At 45.1% G+C, this 23,596-nt stretch overlaps 1 protein-coding gene across 1 annotated transcript in view; it reads left to right on the forward strand.

Moving 5' to 3' along the window:
* Positions 1–13,756, forward strand: part of ivd (isovaleryl-CoA dehydrogenase) — a 62,302-nt gene extending 48,546 nt beyond the window's left edge. The window contains exons 7-12 of the mRNA XM_072486184.1: positions 4,495–4,591; positions 5,396–5,489; positions 5,823–5,904; positions 6,910–7,014; positions 8,880–8,952; positions 10,902–13,756. Of these exons, the coding sequence (XP_072342285.1) occupies positions 4,495–4,591; positions 5,396–5,489; positions 5,823–5,904; positions 6,910–7,014; positions 8,880–8,952; positions 10,902–11,035 (585 nt within the window). The 3' untranslated portion in view covers positions 11,036–13,756. The remainder of the gene's footprint in view (positions 1–4,494; positions 4,592–5,395; positions 5,490–5,822; positions 5,905–6,909; positions 7,015–8,879; positions 8,953–10,901) is intronic.
* Positions 13,757–23,596: the final 9,840 nt, after the last annotated feature.

Below are 23,596 nucleotides of genomic sequence, written 5' to 3' on the forward strand. Positions count from 1 at the left end.
ACCTCTACACCTTTTTCCACCAAAACGTCTGCTGGCTGGCGACCGGGGAAAAGGACCGAAAAAGCTGCCTCGAGCGTGAGCTGTCAAATCTGCTACCACTCACTAGATAGCCTCCACCGGAAGCCAGCAGGGCTGGTTATAATCATCTTCGGGGGGGGGCAGCACGGTGGCGCAGGGGTTAGCACTGCTGCCTCACGACGCCGAGGACCAGGGTTCCATCCCAGCCCCGGGTCACTACCTGTGTGAAATTTGCACATTCTCCCCTGTCTGAGTGGGTCTCACCCCCACAACCCAAAAAAGATGTGCAGGGTGGGTGGATTGGCCACGCTAAATTGCCCCTTATTTGGAAAAAAGAATTGGGTACTCTAAATTTTTTTTTAAAAGATTATAATCATCTTCCTGTTTTCTTCTTTATATCTTTGCTGCTGTGTGGCTCAGATTATCTATCCACATAGCCAACTTTCATAACATTTAGATTAAATTTAGATTTATTGTCACGTGCACTGAGGCACAGTGAAAAGTATTGTGCGTACAGTCCATGCAGACCGCTCCGTTCATGGAAACCTATGACATACATAAAGACACAAATGTAAATACGTAGACATAGTCATTGGGTGACGCATACGGAATACAGTGCTGCAGCTGTCGAGATGATGTGTGAAGAGAGTGGGCAGCACGGTAGCACGGTGGTTAGCGCAGTTGCTTCATAGCTCCAGGGTCCCAGGTTCGATTCCTGGCTTGGGTCACTGTCTGTGTGGAGTCTGCACGTTCTCCCGTGTGTGCGTGGGTTTCCTCCGGGTGCTCCGGTTTCCTCCCACAGTCCAGAGATGTGCAGGTTAGGTGGATTGGCCATTCTAATTTGCCCTTCGTGTCCAAAAAGGTTCGGTGGGGTCACTGGGATGAAGGGGGTAGAGTGGAGGCATGGGGCTTAAGTAGGGTGCTCTTTCCAAGGGCCGGTGCAGACTCGATGGGCTGAATGGCCTCCTTCTGCACTGTAAATTCCACGAGACCAGTTCAGACCATAAGAGGGCCATTCAGGAGTCTGGTAACAGTGGGGAAGAAGCTGTTTTTAATCTATTAGTGCGTGTTCGCAAAAGTTTGTATCTTCTGCCCGATGGAAGAAGTTGGAAGAGAGAATTACCTTGGTGGGAGGGGTCTTTGATTATGCTGCCCACTTTCCCAAGGCAGTGAGAGGTGTAGACAGAGTCAATGGATGGGAGGCGGTTTTGGGGATGGACTGGACTGTCTTCACGACTCTGTGGTTTCTTATGGTCTTGGGCTGAGCAGTTGCGACACCAGGCTGTGATGTGCAGCCAGATAGGAATTTTTACCTAAAAAAATTGGTAAGAGTCAATGTGGACATGCCGAATGTCCTTAATGTCCTGAGGATTTAAAGGCGCTGTTATGCTTTCTTGGTGGTAGCGTCGATGTGGGTGGACCAAGACAGATCGTTGGTGATGTTTCCATTTAAGAATTTGAAGCTGTCAGCCATCTCCTCCTCGGCACCATTGATACAGACAGGGGTGTGTAACGACACTTTGCTTCCTGAAGTCAATGACCAGCTCCTTAGTTTTGCTGACATTGAAGGAGAGGTTGTTGTTGTTGTACCATGTCACTAAGTTCTCTATCTCCCTTCTGTACTCTTTCTTGTTTGAGATCTGACCCACTATGGTTGTGTCATCAGCAAAACTTGTAGATGGAATTGGGGGCCAAATTTTGCCACATAGTCGTGAGTGTATAGGGAGTATAGTAGGGGGCTAAGTACGCAGCCTGTGGGGCCCCGGTATTGAGGACTATCATGGAGGAGGTGTTGTTTATTCTTACTGACTGTGGTCTATGGGTCAGGAAGTTGAGGATCCAGTTGCAGAGGAAGGAGCCACGTCCAAGGCTTTGGAGTTTTGATATGAGCTTGGCTGGGATTATGATGTTGAAGGCAGAGCTGCAGTCAATGAACAGGAGCCTGACATAGGTGTCCTTGTCGAGATGCTCCAGGGATGATTAGGGCCAGGGTGATGGCATCTGCTGTGGACCAGTTGTGGTGGTAGGCGAATTGCAGTGGATCAAGGCAATTTGGAAAGGTGGAGTTGTTTTGTCTCATGCCTAACCTGTCGAAGCACTTCATAACAATAGATGTCAGGGCCACCGATCAGTAGTCAGTGAGGTATGCTGGTTTTTCTTTGGCATCGGTTTGATATTAGTCGTCTTGAAGCAGATGGGAACCTCGTAACAGTGTAGGGAGAGGTTAAAGATGTCTGCAAACATACCCACCAGTTGGCCCACGCAGGATCTGAGTGCACAACCAGGGACCCCGTTGGAATCTGTTGCCTTCCGTGGATTCACTTACGAGAGGGCAGATCTAACTTATGGGACTGTGACGGTAGATATGGGTACGTCCAAGGCTGTTGGGGCAGATTACATTGTTTCATTGGCTTCCTGCTCAAAATGAGCAAAGAATGCATTTAGTTCATCGGGGAGGGGTGCTTTGTTGCAGCGATTTTACTCGGCTTTACTTTGTAGCCAATTATATTGTGTAAGCCTTGCCACAATCAACGAGAGTTTGTATCGTTAGTCTGGGACTCTAGCTTAGTCTGGTATTGTCTCTTGAAATCCCTGATGGCTTTGCAGAGGTCGTTCCCAGATTTCTTGTACATATCAGGGTCACCTGTCTTGAAAGCGTCAGACCAGGACTTCAGTGGGGAGTGGATCCCCCGGTTAAAACATGGTTTCCAGTGGGGAATGCTTGTACTATCTTCTTTGATCGCAGTCCTCAACACACTTACTGATGAAGGCTTTGGTGGTAGTAGCTACTCCTCTAGGTTGGAGTTCTTGAGTTCTTGAATATGGACCAGTCCACTGACTCCGTGTAGGAGCTGTTCCGTTTCCTCGGACCAGCGTTGCACAATGTTCTTAATCGGATCCTCGAGCTTAAATTTCTGATGTATGCCAGGCGAAGGAGCGCCATTTGTGGTCTGATTTTCCCGAAATGTGGTCAGGGGATGGATATGTAGGCACCCTTGATGTTTGTGTAGCAGTGGTCAAGGATGTTGGGGCCCCTGGTGGGACAGGAGATTTGTTGGTGCAATTTTGGAAGTGCACTCTTGACTTTGGCCTGGTTGAAGTCACCGGCCACGATGAACAAGGCCTCTGGGTATTCCGTTTCCAAGTTGTTTATAGCCAAGTCCTAGGTTTTGGAGTTTTGATATGAGCTTGGCTGGGATTATGGTGTTGGAGACGGAGCTGTAGTCAATGAACAGGAGCCTGTAATGTACACTGAGTCAATGGACTGGTCCATATTCAAGAACTCAGCGTCCAACCTAGACGAGTAGCCACTACCATCATTTGGTGTACAATTCATCAAGCCTCTTCTTCACTTCTGCCTGGGGTGGGATGTAGACCGCTGTGATGATGGCAAAATTGAACTCCCGTGGGAGGTAGTATGGCTGGCACTTCACAGTCAGGTATTCCAGGTCCAGGGAGCATTAATTCGCCAGGATCGCCACGCCTAAGCGCCAGGAGGTGTTGATGAGGAGGCAAACCCCTCCACCCTTCGCCTTGATCGAGGATGCAGTGAGGTTCATCCAGTGAATTGAGAACCCCTCAGATTGTATGGCACAATTTGCTGAGGCAGGAGTGAGCCATGTCCCTGTGAAACAGAGTCTCTCACTTCCCTCTGATAGGCAAGTCTAGCGTTAAGCGTGTCCAGTTTGTTTTCAATCGTTTGGATGTTTGCCAGGAGTATGCTGGCGAGAGGAGAGAAAGGGTGAGGTTGGGTCTTCCTTTTGCCGTGTTCAGACTGTTGCGTGGGATCTTCACTGCTTTGGGGATGGTTAGGTGGTCTCGGTCGCTGGCAGGGTCTTCCTGGGTTGGACCTGGCCGGGTCACATGGTCTGATCCGACGTCGGCAGTTGGGCACTCCTAAGATTGGGTCTCGATCTAGGCCTGGTCAGGCCTCCTCATCGATCTTCTTCTTTTACCCGTTCAGGTAGGTCAGGATGCTGGCCAGGCCTCTCTGGGTCGGATCAAACCAGGTCGCATGGCTGGATGCCTGGTAGGGCACTTTGGATTCTGGGTCGGGAGCCTCATACTGGGTCATGTGGTTGGATGCTGCGTCGGGTTCTTCGGGTGCTGGTTCATGCTTCCAGCCAGTTCGGGCCTCCTTGTCGGGCCTCTTCTGTTTCCAAATCAAGGTCGGGTCGTCAGTCGAGTCCTGCCGGGTCGAGACGGGACATTTGGGTTGGTCCTCGGGAGGCGAAGAATCTCCAGACCTGTAAGTAAATGCAAAATAACATGGTTAGTGATTTTATTAGTGTTGAATTAACATACAAAAGATGAGAACGGTTATAAAAGATGTAGGAAGAGGATCTGTGGGGGAGAGCTCGTAGAGAGGTGCCACGCTCCGACGCCATCTTGGAATGGTTGGATGTCCCTTTGTGCAGTTCCTAATGTGATTTCTTTTTTTTGATGTCCCTCTGCATATTTTTGCTTGTTTTTAAGGGCATGCCTGGATTCAGTACTGCTCAAAAACTCGATAAATTGGGAATGAGAGGCTCCAACACGTGTGAACTAATCTTTGAAGACTGCAAAGTTCCAGGTAATAAACTGTTCCAAATTTGAATCTAATTGTTGTTATGGTCAGTTAGAACGCACAGCTTGCAATGGTGGTGGAAGCGGATTCAGTACTAACTTCTGAAAAATAATTGAGTATATTGTTGTAAAGGAAAAATTGCGGTAGTGTGGGTAAGAAACAGGGCCGAATGGGATTAACTGGCTCGCTCTTACAATGGTCCTGGGCAGGTATGATGGGCTGAAAGGCCTCCTTCTATAATGAGACTGTGATTGTATGAGTTAGATAGGTGGGCTTTCCAAGGCATTTTAAGGATCTGCTTCATTCGTGTATATGTTGTATAATTATGTGAGCATGTAACAGGCCCTGCCCTGCCTTTTCCCCCATCTCTTGTCTATTGGGGTTGACCAAAAACTCAGTTATCAATTAAATCAGAATAAATAATGCAGATTTGTGTGAGTGGACCTACTTTGTGCTTGGCAGAGAACATTTTGAATCCTACAATAGCACTCAGCCCAATCTGCAGGTAAATGCTTGTCATATGAGTACCAGGGCAAATCAACTTGACGGGGGTCCGATGAAATCGAGCACATCTATGCAGCGGAAAGTGGTCAGGTACACGCCTCTAACAATGGTTAGATCCAGTGAGCATAAAGATTTGCCAGGAAAGAAAATATTATCAGGGGATGTAATATTTGCAGGGGATGGTGCAGCTCGATCTGTTGCTGTATGGAAAGTACCTGTCACACAGTGTATACAGCTGCAACACTGACTCTTTTATTAAGATTTGATGTTCATATCTACATGATATCTATGACTTAATGGTTTCAGCCAGTAATATCTTGGGTGAAGCGAACAAAGGAGTATATGTGCTGATGAGTGGCCTGGACTTGGAGCGATTGGTGCTGTCTGCTGGTCCTCTCGGGTAAGGATTTATCTTCTGTTCCTTCCTGCGGATCATCTGTTTCAACCTCTTAACAAGGGCTTGATGTTCCGATGTGAAAGGCACTGTTTAAATATAGATAAATACTTTTCATTCAGTAGTGTTTGAGATCTGAACTTTGTACCGTGCCTTCTGCTCCAAAACCCAGTGGGAGCTTCTCATTCTCTGAGTCTCATGATATTTTGCACCCATGTCGCCATTTGAGTTCCGAGAACGTCGGTGCAAAAGCACGGCACAGATTTATAAATAGTGCAAGTCCAGCACCAAGTGGAGCAAGACAATATGAGGAACAAATTTCTTCTCATTTATTTGCAGCATCATGCAGGCTGTCCTGGACAATGCTCTCCCTTACTTGCATGTCCGAGAAGCTTTTGGCCAGAGGATTGGAGAGTTTCAGGTAAGATGCCACAAAGACTCTGAATATAAGGCTGTGAGGTATTCAATTTTTAAAAAAACTTACTCTATTTGGAACTCGTGTTATTCCTGGTTAGAAACATAGACAAATAACATGTTTGGGACCGCTGTTGCTTTGTGAACAAAGCACTTTGAACAATCAACTGCTTTTGAGAGGCCAATTAGTTCTGTGAGGGATTAAGTAACGCCCTTTCGGGGAGTGAGGGAGGGGGTTTGATGTTTAAGTATTCAAATCCTGATCAGGGAGTATTTACTCCAAGTGATAAATCAACGGGCTGCCATTTGAGGGGAATGATGGTACCAGTGATGGAGGATTGAGTTCCCGTTTAAGGAGGGATGGTCGAACTAGGGAGAGATTGTTGGGTTTCTATTCAGAGGGAATGATAACCCGAGGGAAAGAGAATTGGGTGCCCATTAGGAAAGAATGTTGTGTTGGAGATTTGGGATTTCTAAACCTCTCCGTGTCCCCTTAAAGCTTAACTTGTGATCCTGATTTTTGGGCACCTGCTTTGTTGTCTCCTTCGATTTGGAGTCAACCTTTGTCTTATAGCCCTCTTGTGGAGTACCTCAGCATGGAAGAGCATTACGAAAATTCAAGTTAATAGTATCTAGAGTTGGTAACCCTAGATATGATTAAATGGGCTCTAATTTTGGAGATTACAATTACCTTAATAGAACCCTAGGCCCCATTTTGGACATGGCAGACCGAGCAGTGGAGTGTCACTTCCCATTTAGAGATTTGAGTCATACTGTGATGGACATTGGCCTAGTCTTGGCTGGACTGAAAAGCCTTTTTCCAATGGTGGTTTTTAGAAAACGCTGTGTGTGTGCATGTGCTTCTTTCTTCCTCCCAAGTCTGTGATACGGTTAAGTGATCATGACCATGTTCAGGTTTTGTCCTTATTTTATCTTGTGCAGATTTGGACTGAGGTAGCTAACTGGAGTGTCTTCTTGATGTATTTAATTTTGCTCTGTTTCCCTCCTCCAGCTTTTACAAGGCAAGATGGCTGACATGTATACCCGTCTGAGTGCGTGCAGACAGTACGTATACAACGTGGCAAGAGCCTGTGACGAGGGCCACATGAGCTCAAAGGTGAGGGTAAAGGGAACTGCAGGGTCCATCCTCATGGACTGCTGTATAAGCAACCAAATTGTCAACAAATGCTTGGTAAATAATCGCTCCAAATGGTTTGCATAAATTCTTGACCGTAGCCATGGACTTGTGTTTACAGTGCATGACTGTGTGATCCGAGCTTTAATTCAGCATAGACTCTGTTAGTTGCAGGGGTTTGAGTAGCCTCAATCCAGTTTCAGGCGAGTATTCCACAGCACTGATTCCAGTTAAATTGGAAATCTCACCCACAGGGTGGCTAGTGTGAGAAAAGGGTAAATTATCATATTTCTGTAATGGTCAAAATTGTCTGCGCTTGAAGCTGAGATATGTTATTGGGCAATGTTGGGGAAGGTTTTGACATATAACTATGATGCAACATGCTAGAGGATGCTTTAGTATTGACACGGTGTTGATAATGTATGACATACAAATAAAGATGCTCAAATGGTTATGTTCAGTGAGTGCTCAGTAGCTTCCTGGAGTGGGAAATTCTCCAAATCAATGTCTGCTCTTTGTTCCAAAAGTTGAGGCAGTCATAATTCATTGTTGGTCAATAAACCCACATCAAAAAATATACTGCCCCGTAGCACTGGGACTGCGGCGCTGAGGACCCGGGTTTGAATCTCGGCCCTGAGTCACTGTCCGTGTGGAGTTTGCACATTCTCCCCATGTCTGCATGGGCTTCATCCCCACAACCCAAAGATGTGCAGGTTAGGTGGATTGGCCATGCTAAATTGCCCCTCAATTGGAAACAAATAATAATAATTGGGTACTCGAAATTTAAAAAATATATATACACTGCCCCATGATTTAAACTCTGCCTCACTGAGGACATGAGGGATGGTGTGGCAAATAGAAATATCACTGTAGTGCAGGAGAGATGTGCGATTAAGGCACATTTGGGAAAATATAAGGAAGAGTAGAAACTAAAACGATTCTGCAAAGGTGCATCGAGAAACCTGGGGGAAGACTTCCTAACGGGGCACTTGCTTATAACTATCTGCTCGAGGGCTGCTTAGGCAGAAACCTGGCAGCAGGTGGCTTACTTATGCTGTCATAAGAACACAAGTGATAGGAATAGGAGTACATCACACAGCCCATCTAACCTGCTCTGCCATTCAATCCAATCATGGTGATCGCTGCCTTCAACTCCCCATATTCCTTTATTCCCTGAGAGACTAAAATGTCTATCCCGGCCTTAAATGTATTGAACGATGAAGAATCCACAACCCTCTGGGGTAGAGAATTCTAAAGATTCACAACCCTTTGAGTGAAGATGTTCCGCCTCATCTCAGTCCTATATGATCGGTCCCTTATCCTAAGACTGTGCTCTGCTCTCTTCCTCCCTCTCTCTCTCCCCCCCCCCACCACCCCCCCCTCTCTCTCTCAGGTAAAATATCCCATAGTGTTATTCAAAGCAGAGAAGGTCTCCACATAGTCCTAGATAATATTTATCCATTAACTAACACCAGTAAAACGGATGATCTGGTCATTATCAATCACATTTCTGTTTTTGGGAGCTTGCTGTGCACACATTGGCTGCTGTGTTTCCTACATTACAACAGTGACTACTTTGCAAAGGTACATCATTGGTACAAAGTGCCTCAGACCATCCTGAGGCCATGAAAAGTGCTGTACTGTATAAGTATAGATTTGGCCTTTATGTTACAAAAGAGTAGGATGAGGAAGGGATATTGAGATCCATCAGACTGGTTCATGATACATTGAGTAGCTTAGGGTATTAATCAATATTGCATACTTTGGGTCCTGGTTCCTAACTGCAACTAACTACCCAAAGTATCTCCAGGTTTAGGACCTCATTTACATCTCCATTCCCTTTCCAGGATTGTGCAGGTGTGATTCTTTATGCTGCAGAGGCAGCTACTAAAGTCGCCTTGGATGGAATTCAGTGTCTGGGTGAGTGTTCTCTGCTTTAAATTATAAATCCAGGTAAGCACATAACAAGGGGGTACAACATTAAGATTAGAGTGAGACCAACAAGGGTACTGTCCGGAATCACTTCCTCACACACAAAGGGTAGTTGAAACCTGGAATTTCTTCCCCCAAAAAGTGATCAAGGTTCGGCCATTTAAGTAATTCAAAGCTGATGTTGATAAATTGTTATATTAATAATTTTTATTAGTGTCACAAGTAGGCTTACATTAACACTGGAATTAAGTTACTTGAAAATCCCCTAGTAGCCACACTCCGGCACCTGTTTGGGTACACAGAGGAGAATTCAGAATATCCAAATTACCTAACAGCACGTCTTTCGGGACTTGTGGGAGGAAACCGGAGCACCCGGAGGAAACCCACGCAGACACAGGGAGAACATGCAGACTCCACACAGACAGTGACCCAAGCCAGGAATTGAACCCAGGTCCTTGGTGCTGTGAAGCAACAGTGCTAACCTCTGTGCCACCATGCCGCCCTAGGTGAGCCTATTAAAGGATATAGATCCAAGCTGGATAAATGGGTTTTTAAATACAGATCCGTCATGATCTAATTGGCTGTTGGAACATGATTGGTCCCATGTACTTATGAGGCTAGTGAAGAATGTAAATACTCAGGCGCACTTGCCAGATTCAAGTAGAGAGGGCATACATACGAACTGGCAGCAGGAGTAGGCCACTCCGCCCCACAAGCCTGATCCACTATTCAATAAGATCATGGCTGATCTGGTTGTAACCTCAAGCCCACGCTCTCCTGATAACTTTTCACTCCCTTGTTAATTGTGAATCTATCTAACTCAGCCTTAAAAATATTCAAAGACTGCTTCCACTGCCTTTTGATGAGGAGATTCCAGAGACATGACATTAGGAATGAAGAAGTTTTATGGGCTGAATGTGAAATTTAGATCACCTTTAAATGACCAATCTTTCTGTCCCAGAGGAGATGTAAATGTGACCCTCTCGAAATGAAGTAAAATTCATGTCTTGGTTGGACTTGGACATTGCAAAGAGCTAAAGGTGGGGGGTTGTAACAAAAATGTTTGTCACAGAATGTTTCTTTTCTGCTTTTATTTTGAGTGACAGAGTAATTGCACTAGGTTACAGTGTGGAACTTAATGTCAACTTCATCTGAAGAGCACTAATTTCAGTTTTCATTATGGATCATTGAGCAACTCTACTTTTGAGACCTCAGCAAAGGTGTTCTTGTGCAAAGAATTCTTGACATTAATCTCACTTTGCAGTTAAATGTGTAACAGTCCACTCAACACAAAATGGATCAAGCATAAAATTCTCTAAGATGCAAACATTTCCCATTCCCTCCCATTGCACAAGAATTCAAATGAAGCAACTCCAGTTCTACTGATTCGAGTTTTAAAAAGATTTTCCAGACTCTTTTTAACTGAATTCAAATTCTGAAACTGTCATGGCAGGATTTAAACCCATGTTTTGTAGATAATTAGCCCAGCTCTGGATTACCATAAACCACTATAATTAGATCTTATAATAGGTCCTTCATGCTGCAGAGTTCAAGATCGGTTTTCAGTCCTGTGCTTTCTAACTTGCCTAATACTTGGGAAGTGGAATTCACCAAGAAAAGGCATGGTACTCTCAAAACGTATGTACATGCGATTTTTTGTTTTAACTTAGAGTACCCAATATTTTTTTCCCCCAATTAAGGGGCAATTTAATATGGCCAATCCACCAACCTGCACATCTTTGGGTTGTGGGGCTGAGACCCACGCAGACACAGGGAGAATGTGCAAACTCCACTCGGTCCGTGACCTGGGGCCGGGATCGCACCCGGGTCCGCGGCACCGTGAGGTAGCAATGTACATGCGATATGGCCGTTGCTAATCAACTCTTGTATTGTGGTGAATCTGTGCAATGTTCATTCTAATGTGTTTGTGATTGCAGGTGGAAATGGCTACATCAATGATTACCCAATGGGCCGCTTCCTGCGGGATGCTAAACTGTATGAAATAGGGGCTGGAACCAGTGAAGTCAGGAGACTCATCATTGGTAGAGCATTTAACGCCATTTACAAATAGCGCATTCCCAAAGGTGTGACCTAGCTCATCTCCTAATTCCACACAACACTGACTGCATTGTATCAATATCTCATTAACTTTTTAAAGGTTTGTTTTTACTGTATTTTGAAGTGCCTTGGATCCTATCAGGACATTAGTCATTCAAAAAAATATCAGCTGCAAGGTCGGGATCGTGGCAAAAATCATGAATGTTGACTTTCATTGAATATGAAATACTCTGTTAAATGGGAAGGAGAACATGCTGCAGGTTGGCAGAGCAACAGGATACAATGCAATGCGGAAATTGACTCTGCATCATCACTCGGGTTAGTTGGTTAATGCGCCATGTGGTGTTTTATTGACTTTCAGAAAAGAAATGAGATGCAAATGGAACAAAACTATCCCTGCACACTACTTCAGATTTAAATGGCAGGATTATGCAGTGCTGCTGTTACATTTGCACGTAATCTACACATACCTCTTTTCCTCCACTGTTGGATCACATTGTACTTCTCAAGTGTTCATTTGTCATTGTTGCAAAATCTATAATGGAAGTTTTTGCGGATGGTTGACTTTCTAAAGCAGCGACAAAGATGCAAGCTGTCCTAATCGGGCATCCTTTCAATCAAGATAATAAATACAAGCATATCTGCCCGGTATTACTCATGATACATCCGAGGTATGCTCTGATATCAGGTTACTGAGTTATGGGGATAGGATGGAGGTGTGGGCTTGGTTAGGGTACTCTTTCCAAGGGCTGGTGCAGACTCGATGGGCCGAATGGCCTCCTTCTGCACTGTAAATTCTATGCTGGGAGACACTTTGTACTGCAAATTGAATTATTCTCCTTAGGTGGAGCAGTGGAGCTTTGTAGACAATGAACTGCCCCTTTAAGATCAAAACTTCTTTGCACAAGCTAGGATCACTCTCGAGTTTAACCACTTTTCAGTGAGGGAAATGAAAATTATAGAATCATAGAATTTACAGTGCAGAAGGAGGCCATTCGGCCCATCGAGTCTGCACCGGCTCTTGAAAAGAGCACCCTGCTTAAGCCCACACCTCCACCCTATCCCCATAACCCAGTAACCCCACCTAACCTTTTTGAACACTAAGGGCAATTTAGCATGGCCAATCCACCTGACCTGCACATCTTTAGACTGCGGGAGGAAACCAGAGCACCCGGAGGAAATCCACGCAGACACGGGGAGAACGTGTAGACTCTGCACAGACAGTGGCCCAACCCGGGAATCGAGTCTGAGACTCTGGAGCTGTGAAGCTACCGTGCTGCCCGTATGCAAAGTACTTGCAAATTTCTGACTCATTGCAAAGAAAACTGCAAATAGCATTATATATATTTCAATGTGGAATATTCTACTTATGGCTGGTTCTGAAAAGTAGGTAAGCTTGTCAAAAACATGAACCTGCCTCATACAAGAGTGCAGAGCAATGAACAGGAATATAAAGGGGTGAACTGAAAGGAAAGAATAGAGGGGCTTAAACTCTGGAGCGGAGTTGATGGTGATTTCACTAAGTTATAAACTCAATGATCTGGATAATGTGCACTGTTATTTTAAGTCACCAAGTAGAACAAGGAAGCCATGTATAAATGAGTGAAATCTGTTGCCCAGAGGGATGGGCTAAATATTCTTTTAGTTCCAATCTTCTTGTGTAACAGTTGGCAGAAATCCAGTTACAATTTCCTAAATTGCTAAAAACTAGAATCAGCTCGATTACACACAGATCCACGTACTGGTGAATCCATTTATTGTGATTCGCATGTCCTGAGTATAGAAGAAGGGTCTATAGTGTAGGGAAGTGTCCTCTAGTCAGGTGTGGTTCTAAAGGTTGCCCAACACATCTATCCTGATGGGGCTCCTCCCAGACTAACCCTAGTCTGCAACGAATGTTCAGCGATCAAATAGTCTTGAGGATGGGTTGTAAAATTTCACTACCAGTTAATTATATTGCTACTGTTCACTCGTTCTCAAGGTTCTCTGTTTGATGGTGCTTTATTTATTCTGAGTCATAACTAACTCTATGGGGGGGGGGGGGGGGGTTACAGAACCATCTTACAAAACCATCTTACAAAGATTAGCTGTTCCAGCCCCATGATGGAATTATATCAGAAGAAAGGTGAAGAATGATGAACGGGTGATGTCTTCATATAGTTATAGTATTTGGTAAACTGTACATTTAGGTCACAAAAACCGTAACGCATCAGCATTCAAGCTTTTTTGATTTCTCCATCAATTAATACATATGTTCAACAAACATATTGATTTTAGCATGATAAAATCCTCCAAGGCGCTTACAGGAATGTTATCAAACAAAATGTAATAATCACATAAGAGGATATGAGGACAAGCAACCAAACGTTTGGTCAACAAGGTAGGGTTTGGAGGAATGTCTGTAAAGGAGGCAAGGGAAGCTGAGAGCTGTAGGGAAGGAATTCCAGAGCGTGGAGCTTTTTGCTTGGCAGAAAGTGACAAATGCATATTCATTGGTCAAATGACTGCAGGATACCTATTTAAATTGTGTCTGTGCAATTAATATAGCTGCAGCCTTGGATACAGCCTTGTTGTTTGTAGCTGCATTCGCTCCAAATAACTGCACCAATGCAATCTCCTATCAGGGAAACCTACTTTTAATCAATTAATGATTGTGCAGAATATATGTGACTAGATTTTAAATGTGACTGTGAAGCTGTTTCAATGTATTTTAATAAAATCTATGCGGAGCGCATGCTGGTGTCCTGTTGTTGATGAACTGTGCGGGAAGAGCAGCTCATAGAGGTATTTGACTGTTTGCCGCATCTTTAAAGGGACTTTTCAAGCAGATGGACCAGAAAGGGCAGTGGACATGTTTAACAGCTATCCTATGCAGCAGATAGGATTAGTACTCTGGTTGAAAGGGATCCAATGGGTCCAGGGCCCTGTGGTTGATAGAGCTGTTCTGCTACAGGTCTGCACACCTACATACTCTGAGCTATTATATCTGGTGATGCTTGGCTGCACCACTAACAGAATGATTGAGGAGGAATGCCCTGAGGTAAATGGGATTAAAGAGAAGGTATGCAGCACACTTATGGAATTTAACATGCAATCGAGGGAGGTAAAAACAGCCATAAGCGGTTCACCAAGAGATTTCTGGTAAAGTAGGTGAGGTGCAATATGGGCTCTAATTACAAAAGCTTTTTTAGATATGCAAAAGGAAATTAAGGATTGTATACAGTCAGTAAAGGATATTGTAGGGTGGATTCAAATTGATTCTCAAGTTACAAAAGAGTTTCTAAATTTTGCCCCAGTCCTTATTACCGTAGTTAATGCTTCTATTCCAGATTGGTGCTTGCTCTGTATTGAATACTATTGCTGACATTAAAATAGACAGCAATATTTTCCTGGATGCTTCTGGACATCTGTAAATTGATAGGCCTCTAGGTCAGGATAATATCCATCCAAAGGTGACTAAAGAAATGGGACCCATACTCTGAGCTCCTTCCCAATATCTGATAGTGTCAGGGAGAGTTTCCTTGGACCGAAAGTTAGCTCACATGAAAAGGGGTCTCATCAAAGCCAGAGAACTACAGGTCTAGCAACCTGATAACTCCCGTTAGGAAGATTCCTAGACAGGATTGTAAACAATGCTTTTTTTCTTGGCCTTTTTGGTTAAGATCAAGCGTCAGATCAAGCCCAACAGGAGGTGTTAAATCTACAGGCTTGTTCTTGTCAGCTTGGATCCAGTATGTCCCTTATGTGGGGACCATGAATTGGATTCAATTTGAATTTGAATTGTTTTTTGGAGCAAGCAAGGAGATGGATTAAGGGAGTAGGAATATTTTTTTAAAGACTCTTTATAATCACTGGAAAAGGAAGGCGATATTAGAAATATACTACCAAGCTTGTGAAATCAAATTTGATATGAAGCATTGGGAATTGCCTCCAATCCTGCAGCCAAAAAGTTTGAGTTCACGGCCTGGCGACTAGTGTCCCCAGGATTCTTTCTAGCAATGTTCCCCCTAAGCTATGTTTTTGTAAGTACCATGTAGGCCTTGCTCTGTGAAAAATAACGTGTATTTGGCTATGGGAGAAAATGTAAATGGACCAATAGATTTTGACTGAACCATTGGTTCAAAGTCCACTGCCCTTGATTATTTGGATTGGATTTGTTTATTGTCACGTGTACCGAGGTACAGTGAAAAGTATTTTTCTGCGTGCGGCTCAACAGATCATTAAGTACATGAAAAGAAAAGGAAATAAAAGAAAATACATAATAGGGCAACACAAGGTACGCAATGTAATTGGATAACACTGGCATCGGGTGAAACATACAGGGGTGTGGTGTTAATGAGGTCAGTCCACAAGAGGATCATTTAGGAGTCTGGTAACAGTGGGGAAGAAGCCGTTTTTGAGTCTGTTCGTGCGTGTTCTCAGACTTTTGTATCTCCTGCCTGATGGGAAAAGTTGGAAGAGTGAGTAGGCCGGGTGGGAGGGTTTTTGATTATGATGCCCGCTTTCCCCAAGCAGCGGGAGGTGTAGATGGAGTCAGTGGATGGGAGATAGGTTCGTGTGATGGACTGGGCTATGTTCACAACTCTCTGATGTTTCTTGCGGTCTTGGGCCGAGCAGTTGCCATGCCAGGCTGTGATGCAGCCAGATGGGTTGCTTTCTATGGTGCATCTGTAAAAGTTGGTAATGGTTAATGTGGACATGCCCAATTTCCTTAGTTTTCTGAGGAAGTATAGAGGCTGTTGTGCTTTCTTGGTGGTAGCGTCGACGTGGGTGGAACAGGACAGATTTTTGGAGATGTGCACCCCTAGGAATTTGAAACTGCTAACCATCTCCACCTCGGCCCTGTTGATGCTGACAGGGGTGTGTACAATACTTTGTTTTCTGAAGTCAATGACCAGCTCTTTAGTTTTGCTGGATTTGAGGGATAGATTGATGTCGCTGCACCACTCCACTAGGTTCTCAATCTCCCTCATGTATTCTGACTCGTCATTATTCGAGATCCGACCCACTATGGTTGTATCGTCAGCAAACTTGTAGATGGAGTTGGAAGCAAATTTTGCCACGTAGTTGTATATGTACAGGGAGTATAGTAGGGTGCTACGTACACAGCCTTGAGGGACCCCGGTATTGAGTACTATTGTGTAGAAGGTGTTGTTTATTCTTACTGATTGTGGTCTGTGGGTTACTAAGTCGAGGATCCAGTTGCAGAATGAGGAGCCAAGTCCTAGGTTTTGGAGCTTTGATATGAGCTTGGCTGGGATTATGGTGTTGAAGGCAGAGCTGTAGTCAATAAATAGGAGTCTGATGTAGGAGTCCTTGTTGTCGAGATGCTCTAGGGATGAGAATAGGGCCAGGGAAATGGCATCTGCTGTGGACCGCTTGCAACGGTATGCGAATTGCAGTGGATCAAGGCGTTCTGGGAGTATGGAGGTGATGCGCTTCATGACCAACCTCTTGAAGCACTTCATTACGACTGAAGTCTGGGCCACCGGACGATAGTCATTGAGGCACGTTGCCTGGTTTTTCTTTGGCACCGCGGTGTATGGTGGTGGTCTTCTTGAAGCAGGTGGGGACCTCGGAGCAGGGGCAGGTTAAAGATGTCCATGAACACATCTGCCAGCTGGTCCGCGCAGGCTCTGAGTGTATTTAATGGCCTGGACAGCAGCAATGTCACCGAGCTGTTATTAAACTCATCTGTTTATTATTCTGCTTTCATACAAACTGGACCAATGCTTTTGTTTCTTTACTACAACCATTGCCACTCCTTTTGCTTTTTGTTTCATGCTATCTTTGTTATTTAATATCTCCCTCCCTCTACTCTATCCCAGACTTTCCCTTTTCTTCCTCCCCCTTCCCAGCCCCCTTTCAATGGTATTAAATCTATGAATACTTCTACCCCGCCTCAATCCTGAAGAAGGATAATATTTGACTCAATAGCTCTTCTGTCCATCAATACTGCCAGACCTGCTGATTATTTCCAGCACTTTCTGTTTCATAGCAGTGTTGGGGATATGGGGAGTAAGATTGCATAAGACACCAAGACATGTGCACGGATTAAGACTTCTAAAAGTTCTCATATTTGTACAACGCAACCAATTTCTCAGAAGCCATGTTGTGTATTTTGTATGGCCTATGTAAAAGCCTCAGAACCAAACAAGAGAAACTGTAACTAAAGCTAATAATTGGGTGTTTGTATTTTCAGTATAAGTCACACCACATATGGGGCGCGATTCTCTGCTCCCACGCCGTTTCAGAGAATCGCCTGGGTCGCCAAATTTTTCCGCGACGCCCTCCCACGATTCACAGAAGTGGCCAGATCGGCACAATCACGTTTTGCGCGGCGCGGTCCAGTGAATCGCCCGAGACTGCCAAAATGGCGATTCACCAGTACCCCCGCGATTCTCAGTGCCTGATGGGCCGAGCGGCCTGCCCAAAATGGCGGGTTTCCCCCGGCGCCGTCCCCACCTGGTCGCTGCCGGCGGGAACAGCGCGGGAACGCTGGGTGGGGCGGCCTGCGTGGGGTGGGGGGATCAAATGTGGTCTGGCCCGCGATCGGTGCCCACTGATCGTCGGGTTGGCCTCTCTAAAGGAGGACCTCCTTTCTTCCGCAGCCCCGCAAGATCCATCGGACATCCTCTTGCGGGGCGGACTCGGGGAGGACGGCAACCACGCATGCGCGGTTGCCAAGGCCTGGCGTGCGTAAATGACGCGGCGCCGTTCCTAGCCCATTTTCGGGCCCTGAATCGGTCGGGATAGGGGCCGTTTCGCGCAATCGAGGTTCACGACGGAGCGAACACTCTGTCTCCATTTCAGAGAATCGCGCCCAAGATCTGCAGTGCTCAATGTTGGGCCCATCAGATGGTTGTGTGGTGTGGTGATATAATGCCTTTGGAAATGGTGCAAAGAATAATTACGTAAGTGATCCCTGGCTTCAAGACCTCGGATAGGATTAAGGGCGTAAGTCGATTTACTTTAGAGCACCGTAGACTGAGAGGCAAACTATTAGAGGTCTGTAAAGTAATTAAAGGACTGGGTAGCATCCCATTGATGGGCAGAACTTAACTGCCTGGTGGTAACACGTATATGCAGTATGAAGGGAAGAAAATGACAGCAACTCGAAAGGAAAGAGAATCTCACCGCCCCATTCCCCGCCTCCAGTTCATCTCACAGAAATCTTGTCAATTGACGATTCGAAATGATCTGTCTGCCTGACAAAGAAGTCAGTCATCCATTCAATGGAGAAGATTCCTCAGTCCTTTCAATGAAGAGGGAACATGTGTACCATTCTGACAAGAGCCTGGTCTTACAAATAGCACCTTCCCTCCGAGTCAGAATAGACTCAAGACCCACTCCAGCAGTTTGAGGATGGAATTTAAGCTGACACCCCAGTGTAGTACCAAGGAAGTGCTGAACTATTGCCGTTGCCATCTATCAGATAACATGTTAAATTAACACTCTGTCCTCTCAGGTGGATGTAAGAGATTCCTTGGTGTTCATCAAAGTAGGGGGAGTTCTCCATGCGACTCTGTGTGGAGTTTGTACTTTCTCCCCGTGTCTGCATGGGTTTCCTCCAGGTGCTCCAGCTTCTTCCCACAGTTCAAAGATGTGCAGATTCAGTGCTAAATTACCCCTAAGTGTACAATGGTCAGGTGGGGTTACAGGGATAGGGCAGGGGATTTGGCCTATGTAGGTTTCTCTTTCGGAGGGTTGGTGCTGACCCGATGGGCCGAATGGCCTTCTTTTGCACTAGAGGGATTTTATGATCTCATTGTTGCTTTGTGGGAACTTTCTATGTACAAAATTGGATGCTGCATTTTTTGCATAACAGTACAATTTCGAAGGGCATGCAAGAACCAAAAGATCTGGAGAATTACATATGCAAATATTTGAAAGTGTCAGGGCAAGTTGAGAAGGCTGTTAATAAATCACTGATCCTTGACTTTGAGTCGAAAAACAAGAAAGTTATGCTGAAGATGGAAATCTCAGGTTGCAGCTGGTGTTCAATTCTGGGTAACACACTTCAGGAAGGAGATTAAAGAGAGGAGCAGAAGGGATTTACTCGAAGGGACTTCATTTCTGTGGAGAGCTGAAAGGAGCTGAGATGGTTCTCTTTTTAGAGCAGAGAAGGTTAATCGGGGATTCATTAAGCGGCATTCAAAATTTCGAATCTAAGGAAGGTTTTGAAAAGGTAATAAAGAGAAAGTGTGCCCAGGGCAGGAGAGTCAGTAAACAGAAGACATAGATTTAAGGTGATGATTGGCAAAAGAAGATTTTCAAGCAACAAGTTAAGGTGACGTGAAATGCGTTGCCTGAAAGTGTGGTTTGAAGAAAATTCTATAGTAACTTTCAAAAGAGAATTGGATATATACGTGAAGGGGAAAAATTTCAAGGCCTATTTGTGATAGCTGAAGAGTGGGACTTATCTCAGATTTCAAAGGACAGGCACAGACAAAAGGGCTGAATGGCCTCTGCTGTTTCATGTAACGATTACAACAGTGACTACACTTCAAAGTACTTCACTGGCTGTAAAGTGTTTTGACACATCCAGTGATCCAGTGGTTGTGAAAGGCACTTTATTTCAGTCCCCTCAGAACAGGCAATGCTCACGAAAGTCTGGAGGCAGCAATCATTAGCTGTCTCTCTGCTCTTTCAAATGCAGAGGAGTATGTCATCAGATTAGTGAGCAGCCCCTTTCTTGTATAGACAAACATCCCAGAATGTGAATGTCTCCAACTGGTTCCCAAGTTGGCCGCACTGATTTAGGTCAGGACCCAAACTGTCTGTTCACCCAAGGTGGGGTTCAGCTTCAAAACTATTTTCGGGGAAATGGCCAGAGGAATTGGACAGCCAACAACCTGGGACTGATTACTGCTGCTCTCCATGAACCCCCAAAGAAAAGAGAAACAACATCTACTCACACCACCCAAAATATCTCCAGAAGAAACTATTTCCTGTGCCAACTATAACTGATGTCATAATTGATGCTGTAACAAGGTCTATAATTATGTCCATCAGGTCCCATTTACACTCCATGCTGACATTGATGCCTCAACCCTGTGACCTTTGTAACCTGGGTCCCCAGTGCTTTTGGACACAATTCATCTATTTTTATTTTATTTAAAAGAAATATTTTTATTCTCCTTTTTCACATTGTCTCCCAAATGTACACCCAACAATAAACAATAATCAGTAACAAATGCAATGTCAATCCCCATATCAATAACAACGATCCCGTCCTCCCACCAAACCCCCAAATATTAGGCCGCATGTTAACATAAACAAATGCCAAAAAGGAATCAGGAATCACTCATAGTCACCATTAACGCATACAGTCCCCAACCCTTCCCCCACCCCGCCTAATGTTCGATGTAATCCAATTCTCGAAAGTGCATAATGAATAATGCCCATGAATTGTAGAACCCCTGCACCCTTCCCCTCAGTTCAAACTTGACCTTTTCAAGCGTCAAGAATTCCAGCAGGTCCCCCTGCCATGCCAGGGCACAGGATGGAGAGGTTTATCTACACCCTTACAGGATCCGCCTTCGGGTGATCAATGAGGCGAAGGCTACAACATCTGCCTCCGCACCCGTTTCCAACCCCGGCTGGTCCGACACCCCGAGTATGGCCTCCCGAGGGCCCGGGTCCAGTTTCACGTGCACCACTTTAGAGATTACCCTAAAAATCTCCTTCCAGTAATCCTCCAGCTTTGGACGGGACCAAAACATGGATGTGGTTTGTGGGGGTCCACTCCCCAATGTTTTCATCTATTTTTCTAATCTTTATTGTCACAAGTAGGCTTACATTAACACTGCAATGAAGTTACTGTGAAAATCTCCGAGTCACCACATTCCAGCGCCTATTCGGGTACACAAGGAGAATCCAGAATGTCCAAATCAGCTAACAGAACATCCTTCGGGATTTGTGGGAGAAAACCGGAGCACCCGGAAGAAACCCACGCAGACGTAGGGAGAACGTGCAGACTGCACAGGCAGTGATCCAAGCCGGGAATCGAACCTGGGATCCTGGAGCTGTGAAGCAACAATGCTACCCACTGTGCTACCATGCTGCTCATACTAAGGCGTGGATGTAAAGACATAGTCCTAATAATGCCCTACCATTACTTGAAGAGAGCATGCGATTGGTCCAGAGTGTCAAGCACCAAGATCAAGCTAGAAACATCCCCCAACACCCCCCAAGTCAGGTAGGATTCTACATGGCTCAAAACCCTGAACTCAAACAATTGCTGCTAGGTTTTCTCCTAAATATGCTGCAGGGAAGCATCTTCCTCATCACACAAGATGACTGAATATTGCTTCTATTGTCTTTAATGTGACCACTGATAAAGCCATAGTAACTTTCATAATCAAAATTGTGTTGGATGGCAGAAGTTACTGTTTAGATGTTAATGGCTTGAAACTGATGGTGAATTTAGGCTGGGATTCTCTGTTTCAGAGATTACAGGCGTTATTCCCAAGGGTCGGGAGGGCCCTGCTACAGAGGCAGAGGCAGCGGGGGTAGGGGGGGACGGTTGGCGTTGCCTAACATGCTTCATTATTATGGGACAGCGAATGTGGATAAGGTGCGGCGGTGATGGGAAGGAGAAGGGGTAGAGTGGGTTAGGATGGAGGAGGAATCTTGTAAGGGTTCTAATTCGAGGGCTATGGTGACGGCAGCATTGCCAATGACTCCGAGTAGGTATTCAGGGAGCCCGGTGGTGCAGTCCACGGTGAAGATATGGAATCAGTCGAGGAGGCATTTTAGGGTGGAAGGGATGTCGGTGCTAACGCCGCTGTGCGAGAATCATGGATTTGAGCTGTGGGGATGGATAGTGTATACAGGAGGTGGAGGGAAGTGGGGCTGGTCAAGGTGAGGGATTTGTATTTGGAGGAAGGGTTCGCCAGTCTGGAGGAGCTAAGGGAGAGGGTAGAGCTGCCGAGGGGGAGTGAGTTCAGGTATTTACAGGGACTTTGCGCGAAAGGTCTGGAGGGGGTTCCCTAGGTTGCCGGGATACACCCTGCTGGAGCGACTGCTGCTCCCGGATGTGGAAGGGGAGGGAAGAATTGAGGACATATACAAGTGCTGGGGGAGCAGGGAGGCGAGCGGGAGGTGAAGATTAAGGTGGAATGGGAGTTGGGAAGGGAGATCATTTGGGGAGCATGGAGTGAGGCACTGCGTAGGAAAAACGGGAGCACTGCCGGGTATCTATTATTCTGTATATTAACCATCTGAACCCTTCGATTAGATTCCAGTCTGTAACTCACTCCCGGGTGTCCATTATTCTATGTATAAACCGTCTGAACCCCTCGATTAGTTTTCAGTCTGTTCCTCACTCCTGGGTCTCCATTATTCTACATATAAACCATCTGAACCCCTCGATTAGTTTCCAGTCTGTAACTCACTCTCGGGTATCCGTTATTCTATATATAAACCATCTGAACCCCTCGATTAGTTTCCAGTCTGTAACTCACTCCTGGCTATCTATTATTCTATACATAAGCCATCTGAACCACTCGATTAGATTCCAGTCTGTAACTCACTCCCGGGTATCCATTATTCTACATATAAACCATCTGAACACCTCGATTAGATTCCAGTCTGTAAATCACTCCCGGGTATCCATTAGTCTACATATAAACCATCTGCACCCCTCGTTTAGATTCCAGTCTGTAACTCACTCCCGGGTAACCATTATTCTATATATAAACCATCTGAACCCTTTGATTAGACTCCACAAGACTTCACTCCCGGGTATCCATTATTCTATATATAAACCACCTGAACCCCTCTATTAGATTCCAGTCTGTAACTCACTCCTCGGCATCCATTATTCTATATATAAACCATCTTAACCACTCGATTAGACTCCACAAGAACTCACTCCTGGGCATCCATTATTCTGCATATGATCCATCTGAACTCCTCGATTAGATTCCAGTCTGTAACTCACTCCCGGGTGTCCATTATTCTGTGTATAAACCATTTCAACCCCTCGATTCGATTCCAGTCTGTAACTCACTCCCGGGTATCCATTATTCTAGATATAAACCATCTGAACCCCTCGATTAGATTCCAGTCTGTAACTCACTCCCGAGTGTCCATTATTCTATATATAAACCATCTGAACCCCTCGATTAGATTCCAGTCTGTGACTCACTCCCGGGTGTCCATTATTCTATATATAAACCATCTGAAACACTCGATTAGTTTTCAGTCTGTAACTCACTCGTGGGTCTCCATTATTCTATATATATAAACCATCTGAACCACTCGATTAGACTCCAGTCTGTAAATCACTCCCGGGTATCTATTATTCTGCATATAAACCATCTGAACCCCTCGATTAGAATCCAGTCTGTAACTCTCTCCCGGATATCCATTATTCTATATATATAAACCATCTGAACCCCTCGATTAGATTCCAGTCTGTAAATCACTCCCGGGTAGCCATTAGTCTACATGTAAACCATCTGAACCCCTCGATTAGTTTCCGGTCTGCAACTCACTCCCGAGTATCCATTATTCTATATATATTGGGTCTGAACCGCTCGATTAGATTCCAGTCTGTAACTCATTC

Source organism: Scyliorhinus torazame, chromosome 2, assembly GCF_047496885.1.
Source record: "Scyliorhinus torazame isolate Kashiwa2021f chromosome 2, sScyTor2.1, whole genome shotgun sequence".
In the NCBI taxonomy this organism is placed as follows: Eukaryota; Metazoa; Chordata; class Chondrichthyes; order Carcharhiniformes; family Scyliorhinidae; genus Scyliorhinus; species Scyliorhinus torazame.